At 53.8% G+C, this 26773-nt stretch overlaps 1 protein-coding gene across 2 annotated transcripts; it reads left to right on the top strand.

Annotated features, from left to right (window-relative positions):
• Window positions 1-404: 404 nt before the first annotated feature.
• LOC137319372 (netrin-G1-like) lies at window positions 405-20486 on the top strand. 2 transcript variants are annotated; one of them, XM_067981608.1, is made up of 5 exons: window positions 410-1042; window positions 4163-4335; window positions 7994-8020; window positions 17476-17610; window positions 20360-20486. In XM_067981608.1, the coding sequence occupies exons 1-5, from the start codon at window positions 411-413 to the stop codon at window positions 20383-20385; spliced, it is 993 nt and encodes a 330-aa protein (XP_067837709.1). In that variant the 5' UTR covers window position 410; the 3' UTR covers window positions 20386-20486. The 2 variants fall into 2 exon arrangements, with proteins under 2 accessions (XP_067837711.1, XP_067837709.1); XM_067981610.1 differs by lacking the exons at window positions 17476-17610; window positions 20360-20486 and adding an exon at window positions 18958-19187 and having other exon boundaries at window positions 405-1042.
• Window positions 20487-26773: the final 6287 nt, after the last annotated feature.

Here is a 26773-nt window from a genome sequence, read left to right as displayed (position 1 = left end):
AGACAGTGTAGAGGGAGCTTTACTCTGTATCTAACCCGTGCTGTACCTGCCCTGGGAGTGTTTGATGGGACAGTGTAGAGGGAGCTTTACTCTGTATCTAACCCGTGCTGTACCTGCCCGGTGAGTATTTGATGTGGGACAGTGTAGAGGGAGCTTTACTCTGCATCTAACCCATGCTGTACCTGCCCTGGGAGTGTTTGATGGGACAGTGTAGAGGGTGCTTTACTCTGATTCTAACCCGTGCTGTACCTGCCCTGGGAGTGTTTGATGGGACAGTGTAGAGGGAGCTTTACTCTGATTCTAACCCGTGCTGTACCTGCCCTGGGAGTGTTTGATGGGACAGTGTCGATGGGGCCTAACTCTGTATCTAACCCGTGTTGCTCTGTGCCCATTTCCAGGAGAACCCCTACATGTGCAACAACGAGTGTGATGCTCGCACGCCCGAGCTCGCACACCCCCCCGAGCTGATGCTAGATCACGAGGGCCGGATCCCAAACACCTTTTGGCAAAGCGTCTCCTGGAGGAGTTTCCCCGAGCCCCTCCTGGTCAATATCACCCTGTCCTGGGGCAAGACCATCGAGCTGACCGAGGATATCGTCATCACCTTCGAGTCGGGCCGGCCGGAGCAGATGGTCCTGGAGAAATCTCTGGACCACGGCCGGACGTGGCAGCCCTACCAGTTCTACGCTGCCGACTGCCTCAACTCCTTCGGGATGGAGCGGAGAACGGTCCGGGATCTGAGCCCAGCCTCGGTGCTGGACATCATCTGCACGGAGGAGGACTCCAGGGGCTACGTGTGGAAGGTGGACAAGACGGTCCGCTTCGAGATCAGGGAGCGGTTCGCCCTGTTCGGGGGGCCCCTTCTCCGCAACATGGCCTCGCTCTACGGCCAGCTGGACACCACCAAGGACCTGAGGGACTTCTTCACCCTGACCGACCTGCGGGTCAGGCTGCTCCGGCCGGCCACCGGGGCCACCAGCGTCGACCGGCTCAACCTCTCCAAATACTTCTACGCCATTTCCAACGTGGAGATTCACGGACGGTGAGAGCTCCTCGTCACCTCTGCTCAGGGTCACTGATCCCACACTTCACATCCAGGGGGCGCTGTATCAGGACAAACATCTGGGGGACGGTCTATCAGGCCAACATCTGGGGGACGGTCTATCAGGGCAAACATCTGGGGTACGGTCTATCAAGGCAAACATCTGGGGGAACGGTCTACCAGGGCAAACATCTGGGGGACCGTCCACCAGGGCAAACATCTGGGGGACGGTCTATCAAGGCAAACATCTGGGGGACGGCCTATCAGGGCAAACATCTGGGGGACGGTCTATCAGGGCCAACATCTGGAGGGAACTCTATCAACAACAACAACTTGCAATTATATAGCCCCTTTAACATAGTAAAACGTCCCAAGGTGCTTCACAGGAGCGACTATCAAACAAAAATTTGATACCGAGCCACAAAAGGAGATATTGGGACAGGAGACTAAAAACTTGTTCGAAGAGGTAGGTTTTAAGGAGCGTCTCAAAGGAGGAGAGAGAGGGGGAGAGGGGGAGAGGTTTAGGGAGGGAATTCCAGAGCTTAGCTCCCAGGCAGCTGAAGGCACGGCCGCCAATGGTGGAGCGATTAAAATTGGGGATGTGCAAGAGGCCAGAATTGGAGAGATCTCGGAGGGGTGTCGGGCTGGAGGAGGTTACAGAGATAGGGAGGGGCGAGGCCAGGGAGGGATTTGAACACAAGGATGAGAATTTTAAAATCGAGGCGTTGCCAATGTTGGTCAGCGAGCACGGGGGTGATGGGAGAACGGGACTTGGTGTGAGTGAGGATACGGGCAGCAGAGTTAGCCTCAGACTGTGGCCGGGGAGAGGGATGGAGTCGGTGTCTGGGGAACGGAGTTTGAGGCGGGGACTGAAGACAATGGCTTCGGTCTTCCCAATATTTATTTGGAGGAAATTTGTGCTCCTCCAGTACTGGCTGTTGGAAAAGCAGCGTGACAAATCAGAGAGAGTGGAGGGGTCGAGAGAGGTGGGGGTGAGGTGGAGCTGGGTGTCGTCAGTGTACATGTGGAACCTGACGTTGTGTTTTCAGATGATGTCACCGGGGGGCAGCCTGTAGATGAGAAATTCTACACTCAGCATCTGGGAGACTCACTCGAGCTTTTAGTCCAGGAGAATCTTCAGACACTAATTCGAGAACAGGAACAGGAAAATGTTTACGCTGAGGTTAATTTGCCTCCAAGGAACTGTCTGGGTTTCTGCTTAGTTCAGCAAAAAGTGCCGAGAACAGCAAATGTGCTGAATGTGTGAGGACCAATCTGCAGATTTTGAAGCTTCACCTTCCCAGTGAGTTAAACGGCGGCCCGATGCTGTTAGCACAGAATCCCCGAGACCAGCGATCTCACACTTTACAACACAGAAACCCTCACAACACACTGGGCCTTTCCACATCGTATTTACTAAAGGGAAATCTTCATCACAGTCACTGTTAATGTCAGCGATGCGATTGTGTCCTTTAGAACATTAAAAAATATATTTCACAAGGAGGTGATCCCAGACCGACCTTCCCCAGAAACTGTAAACTCCCATCACAGCAACTAAACCCTCTTCAATGTGATAATGACCAAAGAATCTGTTTTATGATGTTGGTTGGTGGATAAACATTGGTCAGGACACCGGGGAGAACTCCCCCGCTCTTCTTTGAAATAATGGCTGTGGGATCTTTTACGGCCACCTGAGAGGGCAGACAGGGCCTCGGTTTAAAGTCTCATTCAAAAGACACCAACACCAATAGTGCAGCACTCCCTCAGTACTGACCCTCCGACAGTGCAGCACTCCCTCAGTACTGACCCTCCGACAGTGCAGCACTCCCTCAGTACTGACCCTCCGACAGTGCAGCACTCCCTCAGTACTGACCCTCCGACAGTGCAGCACTCCCTCAGTACTGACCCTCCGACAGTGCAGCACTCCCTCAGTACTGACCCTCCGACAGTGCAGCACTCCCTCAGTACTGACCCTCTGACAGTGTAGCACTCCCTCAGTACTGACCCTCCGACAGTGCAGCACTCCCTCAGTACTGACCATCCGACAGTGCAGCACTCCCTCAGTACTGACCCTCCGACAGTGCGGCACTCCCTCAATACTGACCCTCCGACAGTGCGGCACTCCCTCAGTACTGACCCTCCGACAGTGCAGCACATCCTCAGTACTGCCCCTCCGACAGTGCAGCTCTCCCTCAGTACTGACCCTCCGACAGTGCAGCACTCCCTCAGTACTGACCCTCCGACAGTGCAGCACTCCCTCAGTACTGACCCTCCGACAGTGCAGCACTCCCTCAGTACTGACCCTCCGACAGTGCAGCACTCCCTCAGTACTGACCCTCCGACAGTGCAGCACTCCCTCAGTACTGACCCTCCGACAGTGCAGCACTCCCTCAGTACTGACCCTCCGACAGTGCAGCACTCCCTCAGTACTGACACCGGGGAGTGCCGGCCTGGATTATTTGCTCAAGTCTCTGGAGCGGGGCTTGAACTTATGACCTTCTGTCTCAGAGGCGAGATCTCAATATCTCATTGCTGTTTGTGGGATCTTGCTGTGCGTAAATTGGCTGCTGTGTTCCCCACATTACAACAGTGACGACATTTCAAATTTACTTCATTGGCTGTAAAGCACTTTGGGACGTCCTGAGGTGGTGAAAGGCGCTGTGGAAATGGGAGTTCTTTCTCTTTTTAGGGTTGACCCATGTTCCTGGTCTCTGCTGCTCCAGTCAGTGGGAATTGCCCATGAGTGGGAATTGCCCCGTGCTGGGAATTGATATGCTGGGAATTGTCCTGTGCTGGGAATCGCCCCGTGCTGGGAATCGCTGTGTACTGGGTTTGTCGTCCTGTGCAGTTCGGGCCTGAGATCTTGTCACTGGGTCCAGTTTGGGGAAAGGGGAGACTGTGTGAGGGGATCACAGGCTGCCCATGTTCTGCAGGAAGGGGTTTGCATCAGTTTAAAATTCTGCAATGACCTTTAACTGGGATCCAGGACCTTCCTGTGATGGAGACACCAGGAACCTAAGCTGGTAAAGGGAGAGCTGAGCCCCGGAGCAGAGAGTCCGGTGTGTAACGGAGCTGCTCGGGGTCATTTTAAACCAGCTTGTCCCCTTGTTTTTTTGCCAGGTGTAAGTGCAATCTTCACGCCAACAACTGTGTCCTGGAGAAGGGGAAGCTGAGTTGCGAGTGTGAGCACAACACGACGGGGCCGGACTGCGGGAGATGCAAGAAAGGCTTTCAAGGCCGGCCGTGGAGAGCCGGCTCGTACCTCCCGATCCCCAAAGGGACGGCCAATATCTGTGAGTAACGAGGGCTTCTCCGGCCCCGCCTGATACCGGCGGCACCTTGGGTTTCGGTTCAGATTTCATTCTAATTCCAACTCCCGGCAATGCACCGATTCCAAAATAGAAGCAAATGGATGTTTGTGAATGAATTAATGTGTAAACAGAGACTCAGAGCGGGAGATTGGACAGAGACAGAGAACAGGAATAAGGACTGACTCCAGGGGGAGGGGACCACGAGGGGGAGGGGAAGGGGTTCAGGAGGGGGGAGAAGAGGGTTCAGGAGGGGGGAGAAGGGGTTCAGGAGTGGGGAGAAGGGGTTCAGGAGGGGGGAGAAGGGGTTCAGGAGGGGGGAGAATGGGTTCAGGAGTGGGGAGAAGGGGTTCAGGAGGGGGGAGAAGGGGTTCAGGAGGGGGAGAAGGGGTTCAGGAGGGGGGAGAAGGGGTTCAGGAGTGGGGAGAAGGGGTTCAGGAGGGGGGAGAAGGGGTTCAGGAGGGGGGAGAAGGGGTTCAGGAGAGGGGAGAAGGGGGTTCAGGAGTGGGGAGAAGGGGTTCAGGAGAGGGGAGAAGGGGTTCAGGAGAGGGGAGAAGGGGTTCAGGAGGGGGGAGAAGGGGTTCAGGAGGGGGGAGAAGGGGTTCAGGAGGGGGGAGAAGGGGTTCAGGAGGGAGGAGAAGGGGTTCAGGAGGGGGGAGAAGGGGTTCAGGAGGGGGGAGAAGGGGTTCAGGAGGGGGGAGAATGGGTTCAGGAGTGGGGAGAAGGGGTTCAGGAGGGGGGAGAAGGGGTTCAGGAGGGGGGAGAAGGGATTCAGGAGTGGGGAGAAGGGGTTCAGGAGAGGGGAGAAGGGGGTTCAGGAGTGGGGAGAAGGGGTTCAGGAGAGGGCAGAAGGGGTTCAGGAGAGGGGAGAAGGGGTTCAGGAGTGGGGAGAAGGGGTTCAGGAGAGGGGAGAAGGGGTTCAGGAGGGGGGAGAAGGGGTTCAGGAGGGAGGAGAATGGGCTCAGGAGGGGAGGAGAAGGTGTTCAGGAGAGGGGAGAAGGGGTTCAGGAGTGGGGAGAAGGGGTTCAGGAGTGGGGAGAAGGGGTTCAGGAGAGGGGAGAAGGGGTTCAGGAGGGGGGAGAAGGGGTTCAGGAGGGGGGAGAAGGGGTTCAGGAGTGGGGAGAAGGGGTTCAGGAGAGGGGAGAAGGGGTTCAGGAGGGGGGAGAAGGGGTTCAGGAGAGGGGAGAAGGGGTTCAGGAGTGGGGAGAAGGGGTTCAGGAGAGGGGAGAAGGGGTTCAGGAGGGGGGAGAAGGGGTTCAGGAGGGAGGAGAATGGGCTCAGGAGGGGAGGAGAAGGGGTTCAGGAGAGGGGAGAAGGGGTTCAGGAGTGGGGAGAAGGGGATCAGGAGTGGGGAGAAGGGGTTCAGGAGAGGGGAGAAGGGGTTCAGGAGGGGGGAGAAGGGGTTCAGGAGAGGGGAGAAGGGGTTCAGGAGTGGGGAGAAGGGGTTCAGGAGAGGGGAGAAGGGGTTCAGGAGGGAGGAGAAGGGGTTCAGGAGTGGGGAGAAGGGGTTCCGGAGGGGGGAGAAGGGGTTCAGGAGTGGGGAGAAGGGGTTCAGGAGTGGGGAGAAGGGGTTCAGGAGAGGGGAGAAGGGGTTCAGGAGGGGGGAGAAGGGGTTCAGGAGGGAGGAGAATGGGCTCAGGAGGGGAGAAGAAGGGGTTCAGGAGAGGGGAGAAGGGGTTCAGGAGTGGGGAGAAGGGGTTCAGGAGTGGGGAGAAGGGGTTCAGGAGAGGGGAGAAGGGGTTCAGGAGGGGTGAGAAGGGGTTCAGGAGGGCGGAGAAGGGGTTCAGGAGGGAGGAGAATGGGCTCAGGAGGGGGGGAGAAGGGGTTCAGGAGAGGGGAGAAGGGGTTCAGGAGTGGGGAGAAGGGGTTCAGGAGTGGGGAGAAGGGGTTCAGGAGAGGGGAGAAGGGGTTCAGGAGTGGGGAGAAGGGGTTCAGGAGAGGGGAGAAGGGGTTCAGGAGGGAGGAGAAGGGGTTCAGGAGTGGGGAGAAGGGGTTCCGGAGGGGGGAGAAGGGGTTCAGGAGTGGGGAGAAGGGGTTCAGGAGTGGGGAGAAGGGGTTCAGGAGGGGGGAGAAGGGGGTTCAGGAGGGGGGAGAAGGGGTTCAGGAGAGGGGAGAAGGGGTTCAGGAGTGGGGAGAAGGGGTTCAGGAGAGGGGAGAAGGGATTCAGGAGGGGGGAGAAGGGGTTCAGGAGTGGGGAGAAGGGGTTCAGGAGGGGGAGAAGGGGGTTCAGGAGGGGGGAGAAGGGGTTCAGGAGAGGGGAGAAGGGGTTCAGGAGAGGGGAGAAGGGGTTCAGGAGGGGGGAGAAGGGGTTCAGGAGGGAGGAGAATGGGCTCAGGAGGGGAGAAGAAGGGGTTCAGGAGAGGGGAGAAGGGGTTCAGGAGTGGGGAGAAGGGGTTCAGGAGTGGGGAGAAGGGGTTCAGGAGAGTGGAGAAGGGGTTCAAGAGGGGTGAGAAGGGGTTCAGGAGGGCGGAGAAGGGGTTCAGGAGGGAGGAGAATGGGCTCAGGAGGGGAGGAGAAGGGGTTCAGGAGAGGGGAGAAGGGGTTCAGGAGTGGGGAGAAGGGGTTCAGGAGAGGGGAGAAGGGGTTCAGGAGAGGGGAGAAGGGGTTCAGGAGTGGGGAGAAGGGGTTCAGGAGAGGGGAGAAGGGGTTCCGGAGTGGGGAGAAGGGGTTCCGGAGTGGGGAGAAGGGGTTCCGGAGGGGGGAGAAGGGGTTCCGGAGTGGGGAGAAGTGGTTCCGGAGGGAGGGAGAAGGGGTTCCGGAGGGGGGAGAAGGGGTTCCGGAGGGGGGAGAACAGGTTCCGGAGGGGGGTGATGGTCGATCCCCGGGGTGTGAATTTCCCCCGTGGCCCCTTTTTCTGTCGATTCCCTGATTCCAGGAGCCGGTTGAACGGAGGCGGCGATGGCGGCCCTGCCTTCCCACAATGCAGGGCGGCGGAGAAAAGGCCCCATCGAGAGCCCGGGCCCCGCTGCACTCTGGGAGATTGAGTCCCCTGACCCCGTGACCCCGGGGGCCGGATGTTGGCCACTGGTTGTCACTGTCCGGATGGGGAGGGGCGGAGCTGTCTGACCCTCCTCAGGCGAAGCCTCCATTCCCTCAAGGTGGGGCTCACTCTGGAATTACCACCTCCTGTATTATCCCCAACCCTCAACCCCTTCCCCTCCCCAACCCCTCCCTCTCCCCCTCCCCAACCCTCCTCCCCCCCACCCCCAACCCCTCTCACTCCCCCTCTCCTTGCCCTCCTCCTTCACTCTCCCACCATTCCGCTCCCCCTCCCCAAATGCTCCCCCTCCCCCCACCTCCCCAACCTACCACATCCCCCCTCCCCTTTCCCCATCTCCCTCCCCCGTCCAATCCACCTCCTCTCCCCTCCTCCCTGCTCTCCCCCCCACTCCACTCCCCACCATTTCGCCCCATCCTCTCCCCTCTCCCCCATCTCGCCCCATCCTCTCCCCTCTCCCCCTCCACTCCCTCCTCTCCCCTCCCCCTCCCCCTCCCCCTCCCTTCACTCTGAAGAAATCTCCTTTCACTGTAATGTGTTTACGTTGCGTTCTGACACATTGTTCCACTAAAATACTTTATAATCCGTGTTCGACACAAACACCTGAACTCAGGCCCTGATTTTTGTTTCCGTTTCCCTCTCCAGGCCTCCCGAACACCGTCACCAGTGACCGTAAGTAGGACCTACGCTCTCTGACCTGCGACCTGCTGACCCTGAGCCCATTTCTGTATCTGGAGCAAACGAACCGTCCCCTCGACCCCCCCTCATGTCTCACTGACCGTGGAACAGGTGTAAGTGTGAACAGGGACTGAGTGTGGAACAGGTGTAGGTGTGGAACAGGGACTGAGTGTGGAACAGGGACTGAGTGTGGAACAGGTGTAGGTGTGAACAGGGAGTGAGTGTGGAACAGGTGTCGGTGGGAACAGGGACTGAGTGTGGAACAGGTGTAGGTGTGAACAGGGAGTGAGTGTGGAACAGGTGTAGGTGAACAGGGACTGAGTGTGGAACAGGTGTAGGTGTGAACAGGGAGTGAGTGTGGAACAGGTGTAGGTGTGAACAGGGACTGAGTGTATTTGTGGAAAGCTGTCTGGTTCCTGATACCGAGATCAATCGGGACCTGTTGTAATCCCGATCTCCCAGATACAGAAATGGGAACTGGACGAGTGTCTCTCGGCCTCAATCTCTTCACCTTCGTTTCCCGTATTTTGCATGTACTCGGTCTCGTTTATTTAACCCTTCGCATGCTGTCCATGTCATTCCAAACCATCGGCGACATTGAGCACCCAAATCAACACCCATACTGACCGGGAGCAGAGTGTCCATAACTCCCCGGACTGACCGGGAGCAGAGTGTCCATAACTCCCCGTACTGACCGGGAGCAGAGTGTCCATAACTCCCCGTACTGAACGGGAGCAGAGTGTCCATAACTCCCCGTACTGACCGGGAGCAGAGTGTCCATAACTCCCCGTACTGACCGGGAGCAGAGTGTCCATAACTCCCCGTACTGACCGGGACAGAGTGTCCATAACTCCCCGTACTGACCGGGACAGAGTGTCCATAACTCCCCGTACTGACCGGGAGCAGATTGTCCATAACTCCCCGTACTGACCGGGACAGAGTGTCCATAACTCCCCGTACTGACCAGGAGCAGAGTGTCCATAACTCCCTGTACTGACCGGGAGCAGAGTGTCCATAACTCCCCGTACTGACCGGGACAGAGTGTCCATAACTCCCCGTACTGACCAGGAGCAGAGTGTCCATAACTCCCTGTACTGACCGGGAGCAGAGTGTCCATAACTCCCCGTACTGACCGGGAGCAGAGTGTCCATAACTCCCTGTACTGACCGGGAGCAGAGTGTCCATAACTCCCCGTACTGACCGGGAGCAGAGTGTCCATAACTCACCGTACTGACCAGGAGCAGAGTGTCCATAACTCCCCGTACTGACCGGGAGCAGAGTGTCCATAACTCCCCGTACTGACCGGGACAGAGTGTCCATAACTCCCCGTACTGACCGGAGCAGAGTGTCCATAACTCCCTGTACTGACCGGGAGCAGAGTGTCCATAACTCCCCGTACTGACCGGGACAGAGTGTCCATAACTCCCCGTACTGACCGGGACAGAGTGTCCATAACTCCCCGTACTGACCGGGAGCAGAGTGTTCATAACTCCCCGTACTGACCAGGACAGAGTGTCCATAACTCCCCGTACTGACCGGGGACAGAGTGTCCATAACTCCCCGTACTGACCGGAGCAGAGTGTCCATAACTCCCCGTACTGACCGGGAGCAGAGTGTCCATAACTCCCCGTACTGACCGGGACAGAGTGTCCATAACTCCCCGTACTGACCGGGACAGAGTGTCCATAACTCCCCGTACTGACCGGGACAGAGTGTCCATAACTCCCCGTACTGACCGGGAGCAGAGTGTCCAGAACTCCCCGTACTGACCGGGACAGAGTGTCCATAACTCCTCGTACTGACCGGGACAGAGTGTTCATAACTCCCCGTACTGACCGGGAGCAGAGTGTCCATAACTCCCCGTACTGACCGGGACAGAGTGTCCATAACTCCCCGTACTGACCGGGACAGAGTGTCCATAACTCCCCGTACTGACCGGGACAGAGTGTCCATAACTCGCCGTACTGACCGGGACAGAGTGTCCATAACTCCCCGTACTGACCGGGACAGAGTGTCCATAACTCCCCGTACTGACCGGGAGCAGAGTGTCCATAACTCCCCGTACTGACCGGGACAGAGTGTCCATAACTCCCCGTACTGACCGGGAGCAGAGTGTCCATAACTCCCCGTACTGACCGGGAGCAGAGTGTCCATAACTCCCCGTACTGACCGGGAGCAGAGTGTCCATAACTCCCCGTACTGACCGGGAGCAGAGTGTCCATAACTCCCCCTACTGACCGGGAGCAGTGTCCATAACTCCCCGTACTGACCGGGACAGAGTGTCCATAACTCCCCGTACTGACCGGGACAGAGTGTCCATAACTCCCCGTACTGACCGGGAGCAGAGTGTCCATAACTCCCCGTACTGACCGGGAGCAGAGTGTCCATAACTCCCCGTACTGACCGGGAGAGAGTGTCCATAACTCCCCGTACTGACCGGGAGCAGAGTGTCCATAACTCCCCGTACTGACCGGGAGCAGAGTGTCCATAACTCCCCGTACTGACCGGGACAGAGTGTCCATAACACCCCGTACTGACCGGGAGCAGAGTGTCCATAACTCCCCGTACTGACCGGGACAGAGTGTCCATAACACCCCGTACTGACCGGGAGCAGAGTGTCCATAACTCCCCGTACTGACCGGGAGCAGAGTGTCCATAACTCCCCGTACTGACCGGGAGCAGAGTGTCCATAACTCCCCGTACTGACCGGGAGCAGAGTGTCCATAACTCCCCGTACTGACCGGGAGCAGAGTGTCCATAACTCCCCGTACTGACCGGGAGCAGAGTGTCCATAACTCCCCGTACTGACCGGGACAGAGTGTCCATAACTCCCCGTACTGACCGGAGCAGAGTGTCCATAACTCCCCGTACTGACCGGAGCAGAGTGTCCATAACTCCCCGTACTGACCCCGGGACAGAGTGTCCATAACTCCCCGTACTGACCGGGACAGAGTGTCCATAACTCCCCGTACTGACCGGGACAGAGTGTCCATAACTCCCCGTACTGACCGGGACAGAGTGTCCATAACTCCCCGTACTGACCGGGACAGAGTGTCCATAACTCCTCGTACTGACCGGGAGCAGAGTGTCCATAACTCCCCGTACTGACCGGGACAGAGTGTCCATAACTCCTCGTACTGACCGGGAGCAGAGTGTCCATAACTCCCCGAACTGACCGGGACAGAGTGTCCATAACTCCCCGTACTGACCGGGACAGAGTGTCCATAACTCCCCGTACTGACCGGGACAGAGTGTCCATAACTCCCCGTACTGACCGGGACAGAGTGTCCATAACTCCCCGTACTGACCGGAAGCAGAGTGTCCATAACTCCCCGTACTGACCGGGAGCAGAGTGTCCATAACTCCCCGTACTGACCGGGACAGAGTGTCCATAACTCCCCGTACTGACCGGGAGCAGAGTGTCCATAACTCCCCGTACTGACCGGGGACAGAGTGTCCATAACTCCTCGTACTGACCGGGAGCAGAGTGTCCATAACTCCCCGTACTGACCCCGGGACAGAGTGTCCATAACTCCCCGTACTGACCGGGAGCAGAGTGTCCATAACTCCCCGTACTGACCGGGAGCAGAGTGTCCATAACTCCCCGTACTGACCGGGACAGAGTGTCCATAACTCCCCGTACTGACCGGGACAGAGTGTCCATAACTCCCCGTACTGACCGGGAGCAGAGTGTCCATAACTCCCCGTACTGACCGGGACAGAGTGTCCATAACTCCCCGTACTGACCGGGAGCAGAGTGTCCATAACTCCCCGTACTGACCAGAAGCAGAGTGTCCATAACTCCCCGTACTGACCGGGAGCAGAGTGTCCATAACTCCCCGTACTGACCGGGAGAGAGTGTCCATAACTCCCCGTACTGACCGGGAGCAGAGTGTCCATAACTCCCCGTACTGACCGGGAGCAGAGTGTCCAAAGCTCCCCGTACTGACCGGGACAGAGTGTCCATAACTCCCCGTACTGACCGGGACAGAGTGTCCATAACTCCCCGTACTGACTGGGACAGAGTGTCCATAACTCCCCGTACTGACCGGGGACAGAGTGTCCGTAACTCCCCGTACTGACCGGGAGCAGAGTGTCCATAACTCCCCGTACTGACCGGGAGAGAGTGTCCATAACTCCCCGTACTGACCGGGAGAGAGTGTCCATAACTCCCCGTACTGACCGGGAGCAGAGTGTCCATAACTCCCCGTACTGACCGGGAGAGAGTGTCCATAACTCCCCGTACTGACCGGGAGAGAGTGTGAATTGAGGGTTGATCTGATCAAGGTGTTTAAAATGATTGAACGATTTGATAGGGTCGATAGAGAGAAACTAATTCCTCTGGTGGGAGAGTCCAGAACAAGGGGGAATAATCTTAAAATTGGAGCTCGGCCGTTCAGGGTTGATGTCAGGAAACATTTCTTCACACAAAGGGGAGTGGAAATCTGGAACTCTCTCCCCCAAAAGGCTGTGGATGCTGGGGGTCAATTAGAGCTTTCAAGACTGAGATCGATAGATTTTTGTTGGGTGAGGGTATCGAGGGATACGGAGCAAAGCAGGGTAAATGGGGTTGAGGTACAGATCAGCCATGATCTTATATGAACAGCAGAACAGGCTCAAGGGGCTGAATGGCCTCCTCCTGTTCCTGTGTAACAGGCTCGAGGGGCTGAATGGCCTCCTCCTGTTCCTGTGTAACAGGCTCGAGGGGCTGAATGGCCTCCTCCTGTTCCTGTGTAACAGGCTCGAGGGGCTGAATGGCCTCCTCCTGTTCCTGTGTAACAGGCTCGAGGGGCTGAATGGCCTCCTCCTGTTCCAATATCCTGTGGATAGTGAGGTTTCACTGCTGACATCATCTTTAAAAAAATCTATCAGCTGAAAAGTTACTTCTGGCAGGAAATCATTGCAAACATCTGTCTGACCCCAGCAGATTGAAATCATTACAAACATCTGTCTGAACCCAGCAGATTGAAATCATTAGAAACATCTGTCTGAACCCAGCAGATTGAAATCATTAGAAACATCTGTCTGACCCCAGCAGATTGAATTCATTAAAAACATCTGTCTGACCCCAGCAGATTGAAATCATTACAAACATCTGTCTGACCCCAGCAGATTGAAATCATTACAAACATCTGTCGACCCCAGCAGATTGAAATCATTACAAACATCTGTCTGACCCCAGCAGATTGAAATCATTACAAACATCTGTTTGACCCCAGCAGATTGAAATCATTACAAACATCTGTCTGATCCCAGTAGATTGAAATCATTACAAACATCTGCTGAACCCAGCAGATTGAAATCATTGCAAACATCTGTTGAACACAGCAGACTGAAATCATTACAATCATCTGTCTGACCCCAGCAGATTGAAATCATTACAACATCTGTCTGACACCAGCAGATTGAAATCATTACATCTGTCTGACCCCAGCAGATTGAAATCTGTGACAATTTTCAGAAATATTTGTTGGGTTTTGATGGAAGTGTCTGGTTGCTTGTCTCTCGGACCCACTTACTGTCCCGTGCAGTCTCGAGTCGATGTGTTTGTGCGCACAGTACAGATGTTCTGTTCAGACCGCGCGTTGTTCTCCATCTGGGATTATTCGTTGCTGATTTCTCCTGACGCAGCTCATCCAAAGCAAGGTCAGACACGGCCAAGTATCTCATCACTAGGGGTCACTAACACAAAGCAAGGTCAGACACGGCCAAGTATCTCATCACTAGGGGTCACTAACACAAAGCAAGGTCAGACACGGCCAAGTATCTCATCACTAGAGGTCACTAACACAAAGCAAGGTCAGACACGGCCAAGTATCTCATCACTAGAGATCAGTAACACAAAGCAAGGTCAGACACGGCCAAGTATCTCATCACTCGAGGTCACTAACACAAAGCAAGGTCAGACATGGCCAAGTATCTCATCACTCGAGGTCACTAACACAAAGCAAGGTCAGACATGGCCAAGTATCGCATCACTAGGGGTCACTAACACAAAGCAAGGTCAGACACGGCCAAGTATCTCATCACTCGAGGTCACTAACACAAAGCAAGGTCAGACATGGCCAAGTATCTCATCACTAGGGGTCACTAACACAAAGCAAGGTCAGACACGGCCAAGTATCTCATCACGAGAGGTTACTAACACAAAGCAAGGTCAGACACGGCCAAGTATCTCATCACTAGGGGTCACTAACACAAAGCAAGGTCAGACACGGCCAAGTATCTCATCACTAGAGATCAGTAACACAAAGCAAGGTCAGACACGGCCAAGTATCTCATCACTAGGGGTCACTAACACAAAGCAAGGTCAGACACGGCCAAGTATCTCATCACTCGAGGTCACTAACACAAAGCAAGGTCAGACATGGCCAAGTATCTCATCACTAGGGGTCACTAACACAAAGCAAGGTCAGACACGGCCAAGTATCTCATCACGAGAGGTTACTAACACAAAGCAAGGTCAGACACGGCCAAGTATCTCATCACTAGGGGTCACTAACACAAAGCAAGGTCAGACACGGCCAAGTATCTCATCACTAGGGGTCACTAACACAAAGCAAGGTCAGACACGGCCAAGTATCTCATCACCAGAGGTCACTAACACAAAGCAAGGTCAGACACGGCCAAGTATCTCATCACTCGAGGTTACCAACACAAAGTAAGGGAGGAGCTCTCAAACAATGCTACTGGCTTACAGCAGAAAGATGGAGAAAGAAAGACTTGCATTTATATAGCGCCTTTCACAATCTCAAGACATCCCAATGTCCTTTACAGCCAAAGAAGTACTTTTGAAGTGTGGTCACTGTTGTAATGTAGGAAACGCGGCAGAAAATTTGCGCACAGCAAGATCCCACAAACAGCAATGAATAAAGAGCAGATAATTTATTTTAAATGACGTTGAGTTGAGGGATAAATATTGGCCAGGACAACGGGGAGAACCACCTTGCTCTTCGAAATACGTCCATGAGATCTTTTACATCCACCTGAGAGGGTAGACAGGGCCTCAGTTTAATGTTTCATTCGAAAGACAGGACTTCCGACAATGCAGCACTCCCTCAGTACTGACCCTCCGACAGTGCAGCACTCCCTCATACTGCCCCTCCGACAGGACAGCACTCCCTCAGTACTGACCCTCCGACAGGACAGCACTCCCTCAGTACTGACCCTCCGACAGTGCAGCACTCCCTCATACTGCCCCTCCGACAGGACAGCACTCCCTCAGTACAGCACTCCGAGTGTTGGCCTGGATTTTGGGCTCAAGTCTCTGGAGTGGGGCTTGAACCAATGACCTTCTGACTCCGTGGTGAGAGTGCTGCCCACTGAGCCACACCACCGGACTCTATAAACCCTGGAACGTTCCCATCCATCGCCATCTGCCTGATTCAATGTGACCGTATCGAGCCAGGAGTCTGATGTTCTCCCCTCACTGCTAAAAGTCTCAGTGTTTCCCCTCCCTCCCATTGCAGACATTTCCTCTCCGCCTCTCATTCCTGCAGCATGTGACCCACTCACAGTTTGCGACCCGTCTACGTCCTGTCTACGTCCCGTCTACACTTTCTGTCTTTTCCTTGCAAGACTGTGAATGTTTCGGCCACTCGAACCGGTGCAGTTACATCGAGCTGCTCACCACCACCATTTGCGTGAGCTGTAAGCACAACACGAGAGGCCGACACTGCCAGTTGTGCCGACTGGGCTATCACCGAAACCCGTCAGCAGAGCTGGACCATCACAACGTTTGCCTAGGTCAGTTCCTGTTACAATCTCCGCTCTCGCCTCCTTCCTTCACCCTTCAGATTTCAGCCCAAAACAAGATAAAGAAACAAAAAGGAACCTGCGATAGGGCTGAGCAAAAGGAATCAGCTCCCCTTTCCCCAGAGATCAGACCCGGTCCGACCTTTCCCCAGAGATCAGACCCGGTCCGACCTTTCCCCGGAGATCAGACCCGGTCCGACCTTTCCCCAGAGATCAGACCCGGTCCGACCTTTCCCCAGAGATCAGACCCGGTCCGACCTTTCCCCGGAGATCAGACCCGGTCCGACCTTTCCCCAGAGATCAGACCCGGTCCGACCTTTCCCCAGAGATCAGACCCGGTCCGACCTTTCCCCAGAGATCAGACCCGGTCCGACCTTTCCCCAGAGATCAGACCCGGTCCGACCTTTCCCCGGGGATCAGACCCGGTCCGACCTTTCCCCGGAGATCAGACCCGGTCCGACCTTTCCCCGGAGATCAGACCCGGTCCGACCTTTCCCCGGAGATCAGACCCGGTCCGACCTTTCCCCGGAGATCAGACCCGGTCCGACCTTTCCCCAGAGATCAGACCCGGTCCGACCTTTCCCTAGCGATGAGGCCTGGCCCTGAGGTAAATTGAAAGCCCTGTGTTGTGACGATATAATCATTGCTTCCCTGTCTCCATTGTTTTTCTGGAATTTGTATGTTGTTTGTACTCTCGGCAAACGAACATCCTTCATCGTAGCAGCATCACTCGCCTCTGCTCAATGTTACCCTCCCCCCATTGTCCAACATCAATGTTCTCTCTCCATTTCCTCATCTCCTTCCCATTCTCCACACATAGAATTACAGAGAATGTACAGCACAGAAACAGGCCATTCGGCCCAACTGGTCTATGTCGGTATTTATGCTCCACATGAGCCTCCTCCCTCCCTACTTCATCTCATCCTATCAGCATATCCTTCTATTCCTTTCTCCCTCATGTGTTTATCTTGCTTCCCCTTGATGCTATTCGCCTCAACTACTCCATGTGGGAGCGAGTTCCACATTCTCACCACTCTCTGGGTCAAGAAGTTTCTCCTGAATTCCCTATTGGATTTATTAATGACAGTCTTATATTTACAGCCTCTAATTTTGGTCTCCCCCACAAGTGGAAACATCTTCTCTCCGTCTATCTTATCAAACCCTGTCATAATTTTGAAGACCTCTATCAGGTCACCCCTCAGTCTTCTCTTTTCTTGAGAAAAGAGCCCCAGCCTGTTCAATCTTTCCTGATATTTATAACCTCTCAGTTCTGGTATCACCCTGATGAATTTTTGCACCCTCTCCAGTGTCTCTCTATCCTTTTTATAATATGGAGACCAGAACTGTGCACAGTTCTCCAAGTGTGGTCTAACCAAGGTTCTGTACAAGTTTAACATAACCTCTCTGATTGTGAATTCTCTCCCTCTAATAATGAACCCCGGAGCTTGGTTTGCTTTTTATGGTCTTGTTAACCTGCGTTAATTGTGTGCAGTCGCCCCAAGGAGTGGAACACGGGCCGTGTCCAATCAGTGTGTGGACGATTGACGCTATTTGTAAACTGTTGGAGACTTGTTTCCCCCCAGAGTCGGCTCGTCCCCTGTCCTGGGCCCGAGTCATTTGTGTCCCTGAGGTTGTGTCGATGGGTTTTATTGGGAACAGCCATGTGCAGTGTGTGTGTTGTCTTGTTTCTGCAGACTGTCAGTGTCACCCCTATGGCTCACTCCATGATCGCTGTAATGAGACGGGATATTGTGACTGTAAGGAGGGGACAGCAGGGCCCAAGTGTGACAAGTGCCTGCCCGGATATTACTGGCACAGGGGCTGCCGAGGTAAGTAACCGTTCCAGCACCAGACCCTCCCTCACTCCGCCTGGCTCCTGTGTGTCAGGGTCAGCAGTGGATCCGAGAGCAGAGATACCAGGGGGGGAAACACAAAGGCTTTTAGACAAGGAGCCCTCCTGGGTTCCCCCATCACCCTGAGAAACAATTAGTGGCACAGCTCCTCGCAAAGGGAGGGACTGGAGTTCAGTGAGGAGCATTTTATAGAATCAGACAGCACACAAGGAGGCCATTCAGCCCATCCAGTCAGTGCTGGCTCTTTGAAAGAGCGATCCAATTAGTCTCACTCCCCTGCTCTTTCCCCATAGCCCTGCAAATTTTTCCTTTTCAAGTATTTATCCAGTTCCCTTTTGAAAGTTATTATTGAATCTGCTTCCAGATCAGAACAACTCGCTGTGTAAAAAAAATTCTCCTCATCTCCCCTCTGGTTCTTTTGCCAATTACCTTAAATCTGTGTCCTCTGGTTACCGACCCTCCTGCCAGTGGAAACAGTTTCTCCTTATTTACTCGATCAAAACCCTTCATAATTTTGAACACCTCTATTAAATCTCCCCTTAACCTTCTCTGTTCTGAGGAGAACAATCCCAGCTTCTCCAGTCTCTCCACATAACTGAAGTCCCTCATCCCTGGTATCATTCGGGTAAATCTCCTCTGCACCCTCTCCAAGGCCTTGACATCCTTCCTAAAGTGTGGTGCCCAGAATTGGACACAATAATTGGGCACAGAATTTAACCCTCAATCTCTCCTTCAGTATTTAACCATCGATTTCGTCCCATTCACCCATCAGCCCTGTGCTCACTGACCGACATTGGCTCCCGGTCCAGCAATGCCTCGATTTTAAGATTCACATCCTCACATTCAAATCCCTCCGTTGCCTCGCCCCTCCCTATCTCTGTAACCTCCTTCAGCCCTACACCCCTCCGAGATCTCTGTGCTCCCCCAATTCTGGCCTCTTGCACTTCCCCCATTTCCTTCGCCCCACCATTGGCGGCCGTGCCTTCAGCTGTCTGGACCCCAAACTCTGGAATTCCCTCCCTAAACCTCTCCGCCTCTCCCCTTCTCTCTCCTCCTTTAAGACGCTCCTTAAAATCCACCTCCTTGACCAAGCTTTTGGTCACCTGTCCTAATGTCGTCTCCTTATGTGGTTCAGTGTTAATTTTGGTCTGATTTACGCTCCTGTGAAGCACCTTGGGCCGTTTTACTACCTTAAAGGCGCTATATAAATGCAAGTAGATGTTGGTGTAAAAGTGAAACACTGGGAGCGGCGACAGTTCAAACAATCTCTGAGGTCAGGAGATTTTCAGTGACCTGACGTTTCTTTTCTCTGACCTCTTGCAGCCGGCGTGTGCGATAACTTGCTGACGCGGTGTCAGAACGGAGGAGTGTGCGAGGACAATGGGAGGTGTCGCTGTCCCGCTCCCTACACCGGGCTCCTGTGTGAGAAAGGCCAGTGTGGGAAGGAAGCAGGAGGGTGTGTCTCCCAATCCCCCCGGGACCCCACCTTACACCGGGTGCTGCTGTCACTGACTGCGCTGCTAACCACCGCTAACGGACGCCCGGCGCTCTGACCCGCTTCCAGCGCCACGGACGCTCACGGGAAGGTGCAAAGAGCGGAGGAGAATCCAGCGTTTACTACGTCCCCGTTAAACACGGTCCCCGCCCTCCGGCCCGGGAAAGGCAAACTGTAACCCAGGCCTGAGCCCACCCACCCACCCACCGAGCCCGACTGTATCTCCGAGCCCTGAAGGAATGGGCAGTCAGTGGGGACTGTACTTTCAGACCCCCCGCTGGAGGGAGGGAGGGAGGGAGGGAGCTGCTAATATTCATTCTCCAATCGCCAGCCTGGCCTCGGATGGCCAGCTTTGGGAAAGAAGAAAGAAAGAAAGACTTGCATTTATATAGCGCCTTTCACCACCTCAGGACGTCCCAAAGAGCTTTACAGACAATGAAGTACTTTTGAAGTGTCGTCACTGTTGGAATGTAGGAAACACGGCAGAAAATTTGTGGAGCTCAGAGGAGGCCGTTCCCCGCTCTGGTGCAGCCCTCGCTCGCTCGCCCCTCACTCACTCCCTCCCTCTCCCTCACTCCCTCCCTTCCTCACTCTCCCTCACACCCTCATTCACTCCTCACTCACTCTGTCCCTCCACTCACTCAATCCACACTCCCTCCCTCCCTCACTTCATTCATTCACTCCCTCAGTCACTCCACTCACTCATCAATTGCTTGCCCCTCACTCACTCACTCCCTCCATCCCTCTCACTCCTCACTCATTCACTCACTCCTCACTCTCCACACTCACTCCTTCACTCCCTCCCTCACTCTTTCCCTCACTCCTTCCCTCCCTCACTCCCTCCCTCACTCACTCAGTCACTCACTCATTCCTCACTCACTCACTCCCTCACTCACTGCGAGGGATTGCTGACGGTACATCGTGACCTGAGGAAATCTGTGGGCCGGCTTCGAGCGGCCTAGAACCTGGGCTTTAGTGACCGTTGTGTGTAATCCTGGAGCGCATCAGAGCGATGGGGGAATAATCCTGAGCAGTGAGTGGAGAGTGTTAGTGCGTTTATCGATTCTTTTGTATTAAGATGAAGTTATTTTCTTGCAATCCCACAATGTTCCATGTAGTTTTTGTATGAATCGCGGTTTGTGTTGATGAATATATCTCTCACTGTGTAATTCCCAGCAACGGGGGGAATGAGACGGTTTTATTTTATTTGTATGATTTTCCTGTGCACAGATTTCTCTGTAACTGCAACGTGCTGACATCAAAGAATCTGAGTTTACAGCTCTGGAAAGTGTCATAAGATCCAGGAAAGGATTTGATGCTTTACTCTGGACAACAATAAAAGCTGCTGCAGAAAGTGTCCTGGTCTCCTGATCTGGGTCCTGACTATGTGTCTGTGGGAATGGGTTCAGGGGGGAGGGGGAGGGGGGAGGGAGAGGGGTTGAGGGGCAGGGGAGTGGGTTGAGGGGAAGGGGAAGGGGTTAAGGGGGTTAGGAAGTTAGGAAGGGGGTTCGGGGGGGAGTGTCCCGGGTCGGTTCCGGTCCTGGGTTCCCCGATTCCAGGAGCCTGTTGAACGGGAGCCATCGACAGATTGGGCCGTATTGCACTCTGGGAGATTGAGTGACCTGACCCCGTGACCCCAGACAGGCGGCGGAGGGGGAGGGGGACAGTGGCCAGGGAGGAGGGGAGGGGGTGGAATCAGCAGCATGGGAACGGAGTTTGTGGCGGGGATCGAAGACACCGGCTGAAATTTTAACTCCAAGCTGTGAAGTCGGCGGGGGGCGAATTCCCTGATTCCGGGTTTCCCGGACGTCCTTAGGATTTTGACGTCAGGACGTCTTTTAGGTTTTTTTGCGCCCAAAAGTTCGTCTGGATTGACAGGCTGGTCTCAGTCGGACGGGAGAAGAGCAAGGAAGATGATGTGAGGGGTAAGTGTTAGACGGAGGGCGGGAGGGAGGTATTGGGGCTGGAATTCACCGGGGGTGAAGGGTCGATAGTCATCAGGGGTCATCGGGGGTTGGCACCAGCGGGCAGGAGTAATCGCAGGGTACAGGGGTCATCATGGGAGGTGTCAGAGATTGTGGGGGATGTCGGAGATCGTGGTGAGGTCGGAGATCGTGGTGGGGTCCCAGATCATGGGGGGGGTCGCAGGTTGTGGGGGGTCGCAGGTCGTGGGGGGTCACAGGTCGTGGGGGGGTCAGAGATCGTGAGGGGTCAGAGATCGTGGTAGGGTTGGAAATCGTGGGTGGGGTCACAGATGGTGATGGGGTCGGAGATCGTTGTGGGGGGATCGGCGACCGTGGCGGGGGGGGGTCGGAGATCGTGGTGGGGTCGGAGATCGTGGGGGGGGGTCTGAGATTGTAGGGGCAGGTTGGAGATTGTGTGTCGGGGGGTCAGAGATCATGGGGCGGAGGGGTTGCCCCAGGGAAGCTTGTTGGGCCTGGGGGAAGCACTCCTGCTCCTCCGGGCCCACAAGCCGTGCGATAAAGGCTCTCACCTGCTGTTTGGGGCCTTCTCACCTCCTCTCACGAGGCGTGAAGGAGAAGGCCCGGGAATCCAGACAAAGCAGCACTCCCTCCGCACTGCCCTGGAGTGGCAGCTTGGATCATGAGCTCAAACTCCCGAGCCCCAGCAAGTCGCACAACTCTCTAGTCCCAGAATAGAACATGTTACCAACTGAGCTCTGCACCGGTCAGGCAGCATCTGAGGGGCAACGTTTTGGGTGGGATCCTGAGTCAGTTCTGCTGTTTATTGCCAGCAATTTGTTTTATTCAAAGTACAGATGCCATTTTGTCGAAATGTCTTTAATCTAAAAACGGAGAAACAGTGTACACACGCTCACACTAAAGGAATTGAAGGTGAAATATTAGTGAGCATTCCTGGTTCCTTTCAGAGACCGAGCAATCAGTTATTGAAGCCCCCCTGCCCATGGTTTAGTGGGTAAAGTGTAACTGGTCTGATGTGTTGACCGTGGGCTCCACATGGTCTCAGTCTCATTAAACTGGGGCAGGATAAAGAATCAGTCAGGGTTAAATTTATATTTATCAGTGACTTGGATGAAGGTATAGAGAGCCGTGTATCTCAGTTTGCTGACGACACTAAGTTAGGTGACACAGTAAATAGTGTAGATGGGAGCAGAAAGTTGCAAAGGGACATTGGTCGATTCAGTGAGTGGGCAAAACTGGGGCAGATGGAGTTCAATGTGGGGAAGTGTGAGGTCATTCACTTTGGACCGAAGAAAGATCGATCAGAGTATTTTCTAAATGGTGAGAAGCCGGGAACTGTGGAGGAGCAGAGAGATTTAGGGGCTCAAGTACAGAAATCACTAAACGCCAGTGGACAGGTACAAAAAATAATTAAAAAGACGAATGGAATGTTGGCCTTTATCTCGGGGGCTGGAATACAAAGGGGAGGAAGTGATGTTCCAGCTGTACAGAGCTCTGGTCAGACCACATCTGGAGACTGGGTTCAGTTCTGGGCACCGCACCTCAGGAAGGATATATTGGCCCTGGAGGGGGTGCAGAGCAGATTCACCAGAATTTTCTTATTAGGGCGGGAAAGTGGAGTTGAGGTAAAAGATCAGCCATGATCTGATTGAATGGCGGAGCAGGCTCGAGGGGCCGTATGGCCGACTCCTGCTCCTAGTTCTTATGTTCTTATATCGGGGCTGGAATGGTTAAATTACGAGGCCAGGCTGCACACACTAGGCTTATATTCCCTGAGTCTCGAAGATTAAGGGGTGATCTAATTGAATATTTAAAATGATTAAACGATTTGATAGGGGAGATAGAGAGAAACTATTTCCTCTGGTGGGAGAGTCCAGAACAAGGGGGAATAATCTTAAAATTAGAGCTCGGCCGTTCAGGGGTGATGTCAGGAAGCATTTCTTCACACAAAGGGGAGTGGAAATCTGGAACTCTCTCCCCCAAAAAGCAGTTGAGGCTGGGGGTCAATTGAAAATTTGAAAATTGAGATTGATAGATTTCTGTTGGGTGAGGGGATGAAGGGTTACAGAACATTGGCGGGTAAATGGAGTTAAGATACAGATCTGCCATGATCTAATTGAATGGCGGAACAGGCTGGAGGGGATGAATGGCCTCCTCCTGCTCCGATGTTCCCATAACCAGAACTGGACACAGTACTCGGGGTGGGTCTGACCAGAACTGGACACAGTACTCGGGGTGGGTCTGACCAGAACTGGACACAGTACTCGGGGTGGGTCTGACCAGAACTGGACACAGTACTCGAGGTGGGTCTCAGTAAGGCCTTCGATAAAGTCCCCCACAGGAGACTGGTCAAGAAGGTACGAGCCCATGGAATCCAGGGTGCCTTGGCACTTTGGATACAAAACTGGCTTAGTGGCAGAAGGCAGAGGGTGATGGTCGAAGGTTGTTTTTGTGACTGGAAGCCTGTGGCCAGTGGGGTACCACAGGGATCGGTGCTGGGTCCCTTGCTGTTTGTGGTCTACATTAATGACTTGGATATGAATGTAAAAGGTATGATCAGTAAGTTCGCTGATGATACAAAAATTGGTAGGGTGGTAAATAGCGAGGAGGATAGCCTCAGTCTGCAGGACGATATAGATGGGTTGGTCAGATGGGCGGAACAGTGGCAAATGGAATTTAACCCGGAAAAGTGCGAGGTGATGCACTTTGGAGGGACTAACAAGGCAAGGGAATACACAATGAATGGGAGGACCCTAGGCAAGACAGAGGGTCAGAGGGATCTTGGTGTGCAAGTTCACAGATCCCTGAAGGCGGCGGAACAGGTAGATAAGGTGGTAAAGAAGGCATATGGGATACTTGCCTTTATTAGCCAAGGCATAGAATATAAGAGCAAGGAGGTTATGATGGAGCTGTATAAAACACTGGTTAGGCCACAGCTGGAGTACTGTGTGCAGTTCTGGTCGCCACACTACAGGAAGGATGTGATCGCTTTGGAGAGGGTGCAGAGGAGATTCACCAGGATGTTACCAGGGCTGGAGCGCTTCAGCTATGAAGAGAGACTGGGAAGATTGGGTTTGTTTTCCTTGGAGCAGAGGAGGCTGAGGGGGGACATGATTGAGGTGTACAAAATTATGAGGGGCACAGATAGGATGGATACTAAGGAGCTTTTTCCCTTCGTTGAGGGTTCTATAACAAGGGGACATAGATTCAAGGTAAAAGGCGGGAGGTTTAGAGGGGATTTGAGAAAGAACTTTTTCACCCAGAGGGTGGTTGGAGTCTGGAACTCACTGCCTGAAAGGGTTGTGGAGGCAGGAACCCTCACAACATTCAAGAAGCATTTGGATGAGCACTTGAAATGCCATTGCATACAAGGCTACGGACCAAATGCTGGAATATGGGATTAGAGTAGACAGGGCTGATGGCCGGCGCGGACACGATGGGCCGAAGGGCCTCTATCCGTGCTGTATAACTCTATGACTCTATGACTCTATGACTCTATGACCAGAACTGGACACAGGTCTGACCAGAGCCCTGTACAGTTTGACCATGACTTCCTCTGACTGTATTCTCCTGTTTTGGATTTGTTGTCCAACATTCTTTTGTCTTTGTTGGTTTGCAGCTCTGTGTTTTTTTTTATTCGTTCACGGGATGTGGGCGTCGCTGGCAAGGCCGGCATTTATTGCCCATCCCTAATTGCCCTCGAGAAGGTGGTGGTGAGCCGCCTTCTTGAACCGCTGAAGTCCGTGTGGTGACGGTTCTCCCACAGTGCTGTTAGGAAGGGAGTTCCAGGATTTTGACCCAGCGACAATGAAGGAACGGCGATATATTTCCAAGTCGGGATGGTGTGTGACTTGGAGGGGAACGTGCAGGTGGTGTTGTTCCCATGTGCCTGCTGCCCTTGTCCTTCTAGGTGGTAGAGGTCGTGGGTTTGGGAGGTGCTGTCGAAGAAGCCTTGGTGAGTTGCTGCAGTGCATCCTGTGGATGGTGCACACTGCAGCCACAGTGCACCGGTGGTGAAGGGAGTGAATGTTCAGGGTGGTGGATGGGGTGCCAATCAAGCGGGCTGCTTTATCTTGGATGGTGTCGAGCTTCTTGAGTGTTGTTGGAGCTGCACTCATCCAGGCAAGTGGAGAGTATTCCATCACACTCCTGACTTGTGCCTTGTAGATGGTGGAAAGGCTTTGGGGAGTCAGGAGGTGAGTCACTCACCGCAGAATACCCAGCCTCTGACCTGCTCTTGTAGCCACAGTATTTATATGGCTGGTCCAGTTAAGTTTCTGGTCAATGGTGACCCCCAGGATGTTGATGGTGGGGGATTCGGCGATGGTAATGCCGTTGAATGTCAAGGGGAGGTGGTTAGACTCTCTCTTGTTGGAGATGGTCATTGCCTGGCACTTATCTGGCGCGAATGTTACTTGCCACTTATGAGCCCAAGCCTGGATGTTGTCCAGGTCTTGCTGCATGCAGGCTCGGACTGCTTCATTATCTGAGGGGTTGCGAATGGAACTGAACACTGTGCAGTCATCAGCGAACATCCCCATTTCTGACCTTATGATGGAGGGAAGGTCATTGATGAAGCAGCTGAAGATGGTTGGGCCTCGGACACTGCCCTGAGGAACTCCTGCAGCAATGTTGGTCGGACATGTTTCGTGTCGAGTTTACTCAGACTTGTAGCCTCTGCTGCTTTGCTTTTCTTCATCGGTCTTTGCCCCACTGATAAGAATGTAAGAAATAGGAGCAGGAGTAGGCCACAGGGCCCCTCGAGCCTGCTTCGCAATTCAATAAAATCACGGCTAATCTTCAACCTCAACTCCACTTTCCTGCCCGATCCCCAGATCTGTTGATTTCCCAAGAACCCAAAAATCTGTCCATCTCAGCCCTGAATATACTCAATGACTCAGCATCCACAGTCCTCTGGGGTAGGGAATTCCAAAGATTCACAACCCTCTGAGTGAAGAAATTCCTCCTCATCTCAGTCTTAAATGGCCGACCCCTTATCCTGAGACTATGTTCCCTCGTTCTAGATTCTCCAGCCAGGGGAAACAGCCTCTGAGCATCTACCCTCTCAAGCCCCCTCAGAATCTTATATGTTTCAATGAGATCACCTCTCATTCTTCTAAACTCCAGAGTGTATAGGCCCATTCTACTCAATCTCTCCTCAAAGGACAACCTTCTCATCCCAGGAATCAATCTAGTGAATCTTTGTTGCACTGCCTCTAAGGCAAGTATATCCTTCCTGAGATAAGGAGACCAAAACTGTGCGCAGTACTCCAGGTGAAGTCTCACCAAAGCCCTGTATAATTGCAGTAAGACTTCCTTACTCTTGTACTCCAACCCCCTTGCAATAAAGGCCAACATTCCATTTGCCTTCCTAATTGCCTGCTGTACCTGTGTGCTAACTTTTGTGTTTCTTGTCCGAGGACACCCAGATCTCTCTGAACACCAACATTTAATAGTTTCTCACCATTTAAACAATATTCTGATTTTCTATTCTTCCCACAAAAGTGAATAACCTCACATTTCCCCACATTATATTCCATCTGCCACCTTCTCGCCCACTCTCTTAACCTGTCCATATCCCTTTGCAGAATTCCTGTGTCCTCCTCACAGCTGACTTTCCCACGATGAACCTTTTAACTTTTTCTGTATATTTTTCTATTCCTCCCAGAGAGCTCCTTCCCTTTCCTCTCTGTGGGATTTG

This window comes from Heptranchias perlo, unplaced genomic scaffold (assembly GCF_035084215.1).
Source record: "Heptranchias perlo isolate sHepPer1 unplaced genomic scaffold, sHepPer1.hap1 HAP1_SCAFFOLD_827, whole genome shotgun sequence".
Taxonomy (NCBI): Eukaryota; Metazoa; Chordata; class Chondrichthyes; order Hexanchiformes; family Hexanchidae; genus Heptranchias; species Heptranchias perlo.
The sequence above is the reverse complement of the archived record's forward strand: the minus strand, read 5'-3'. Positions and strand labels throughout refer to the sequence as shown.

What these genes read in the sequence shown, in the direction of transcription:
- LOC137319372 (XM_067981610.1), top strand. Translation starts at nt 411, where the DNA reads ATGTGCAACAACGAGTGTGATGCTCGCACGCCCGAGCTCGCACACCCC. An exon ending in CAAAGGGACGGCCAATATCT is followed by an intron (nt 4,336 to 7,993) that starts GTGAGTAACGAG and finishes TTCCCTCTCCAG; the next exon opens with GCCTCCCGAACACCGTCACC. An exon ending in GAACACCGTCACCAGTGACC is followed by an intron (nt 8,021 to 18,957) that starts GTAAGTAGGACC and finishes GACCTCTTGCAG; the next exon opens with CCGGCGTGTGCGATAACTTG.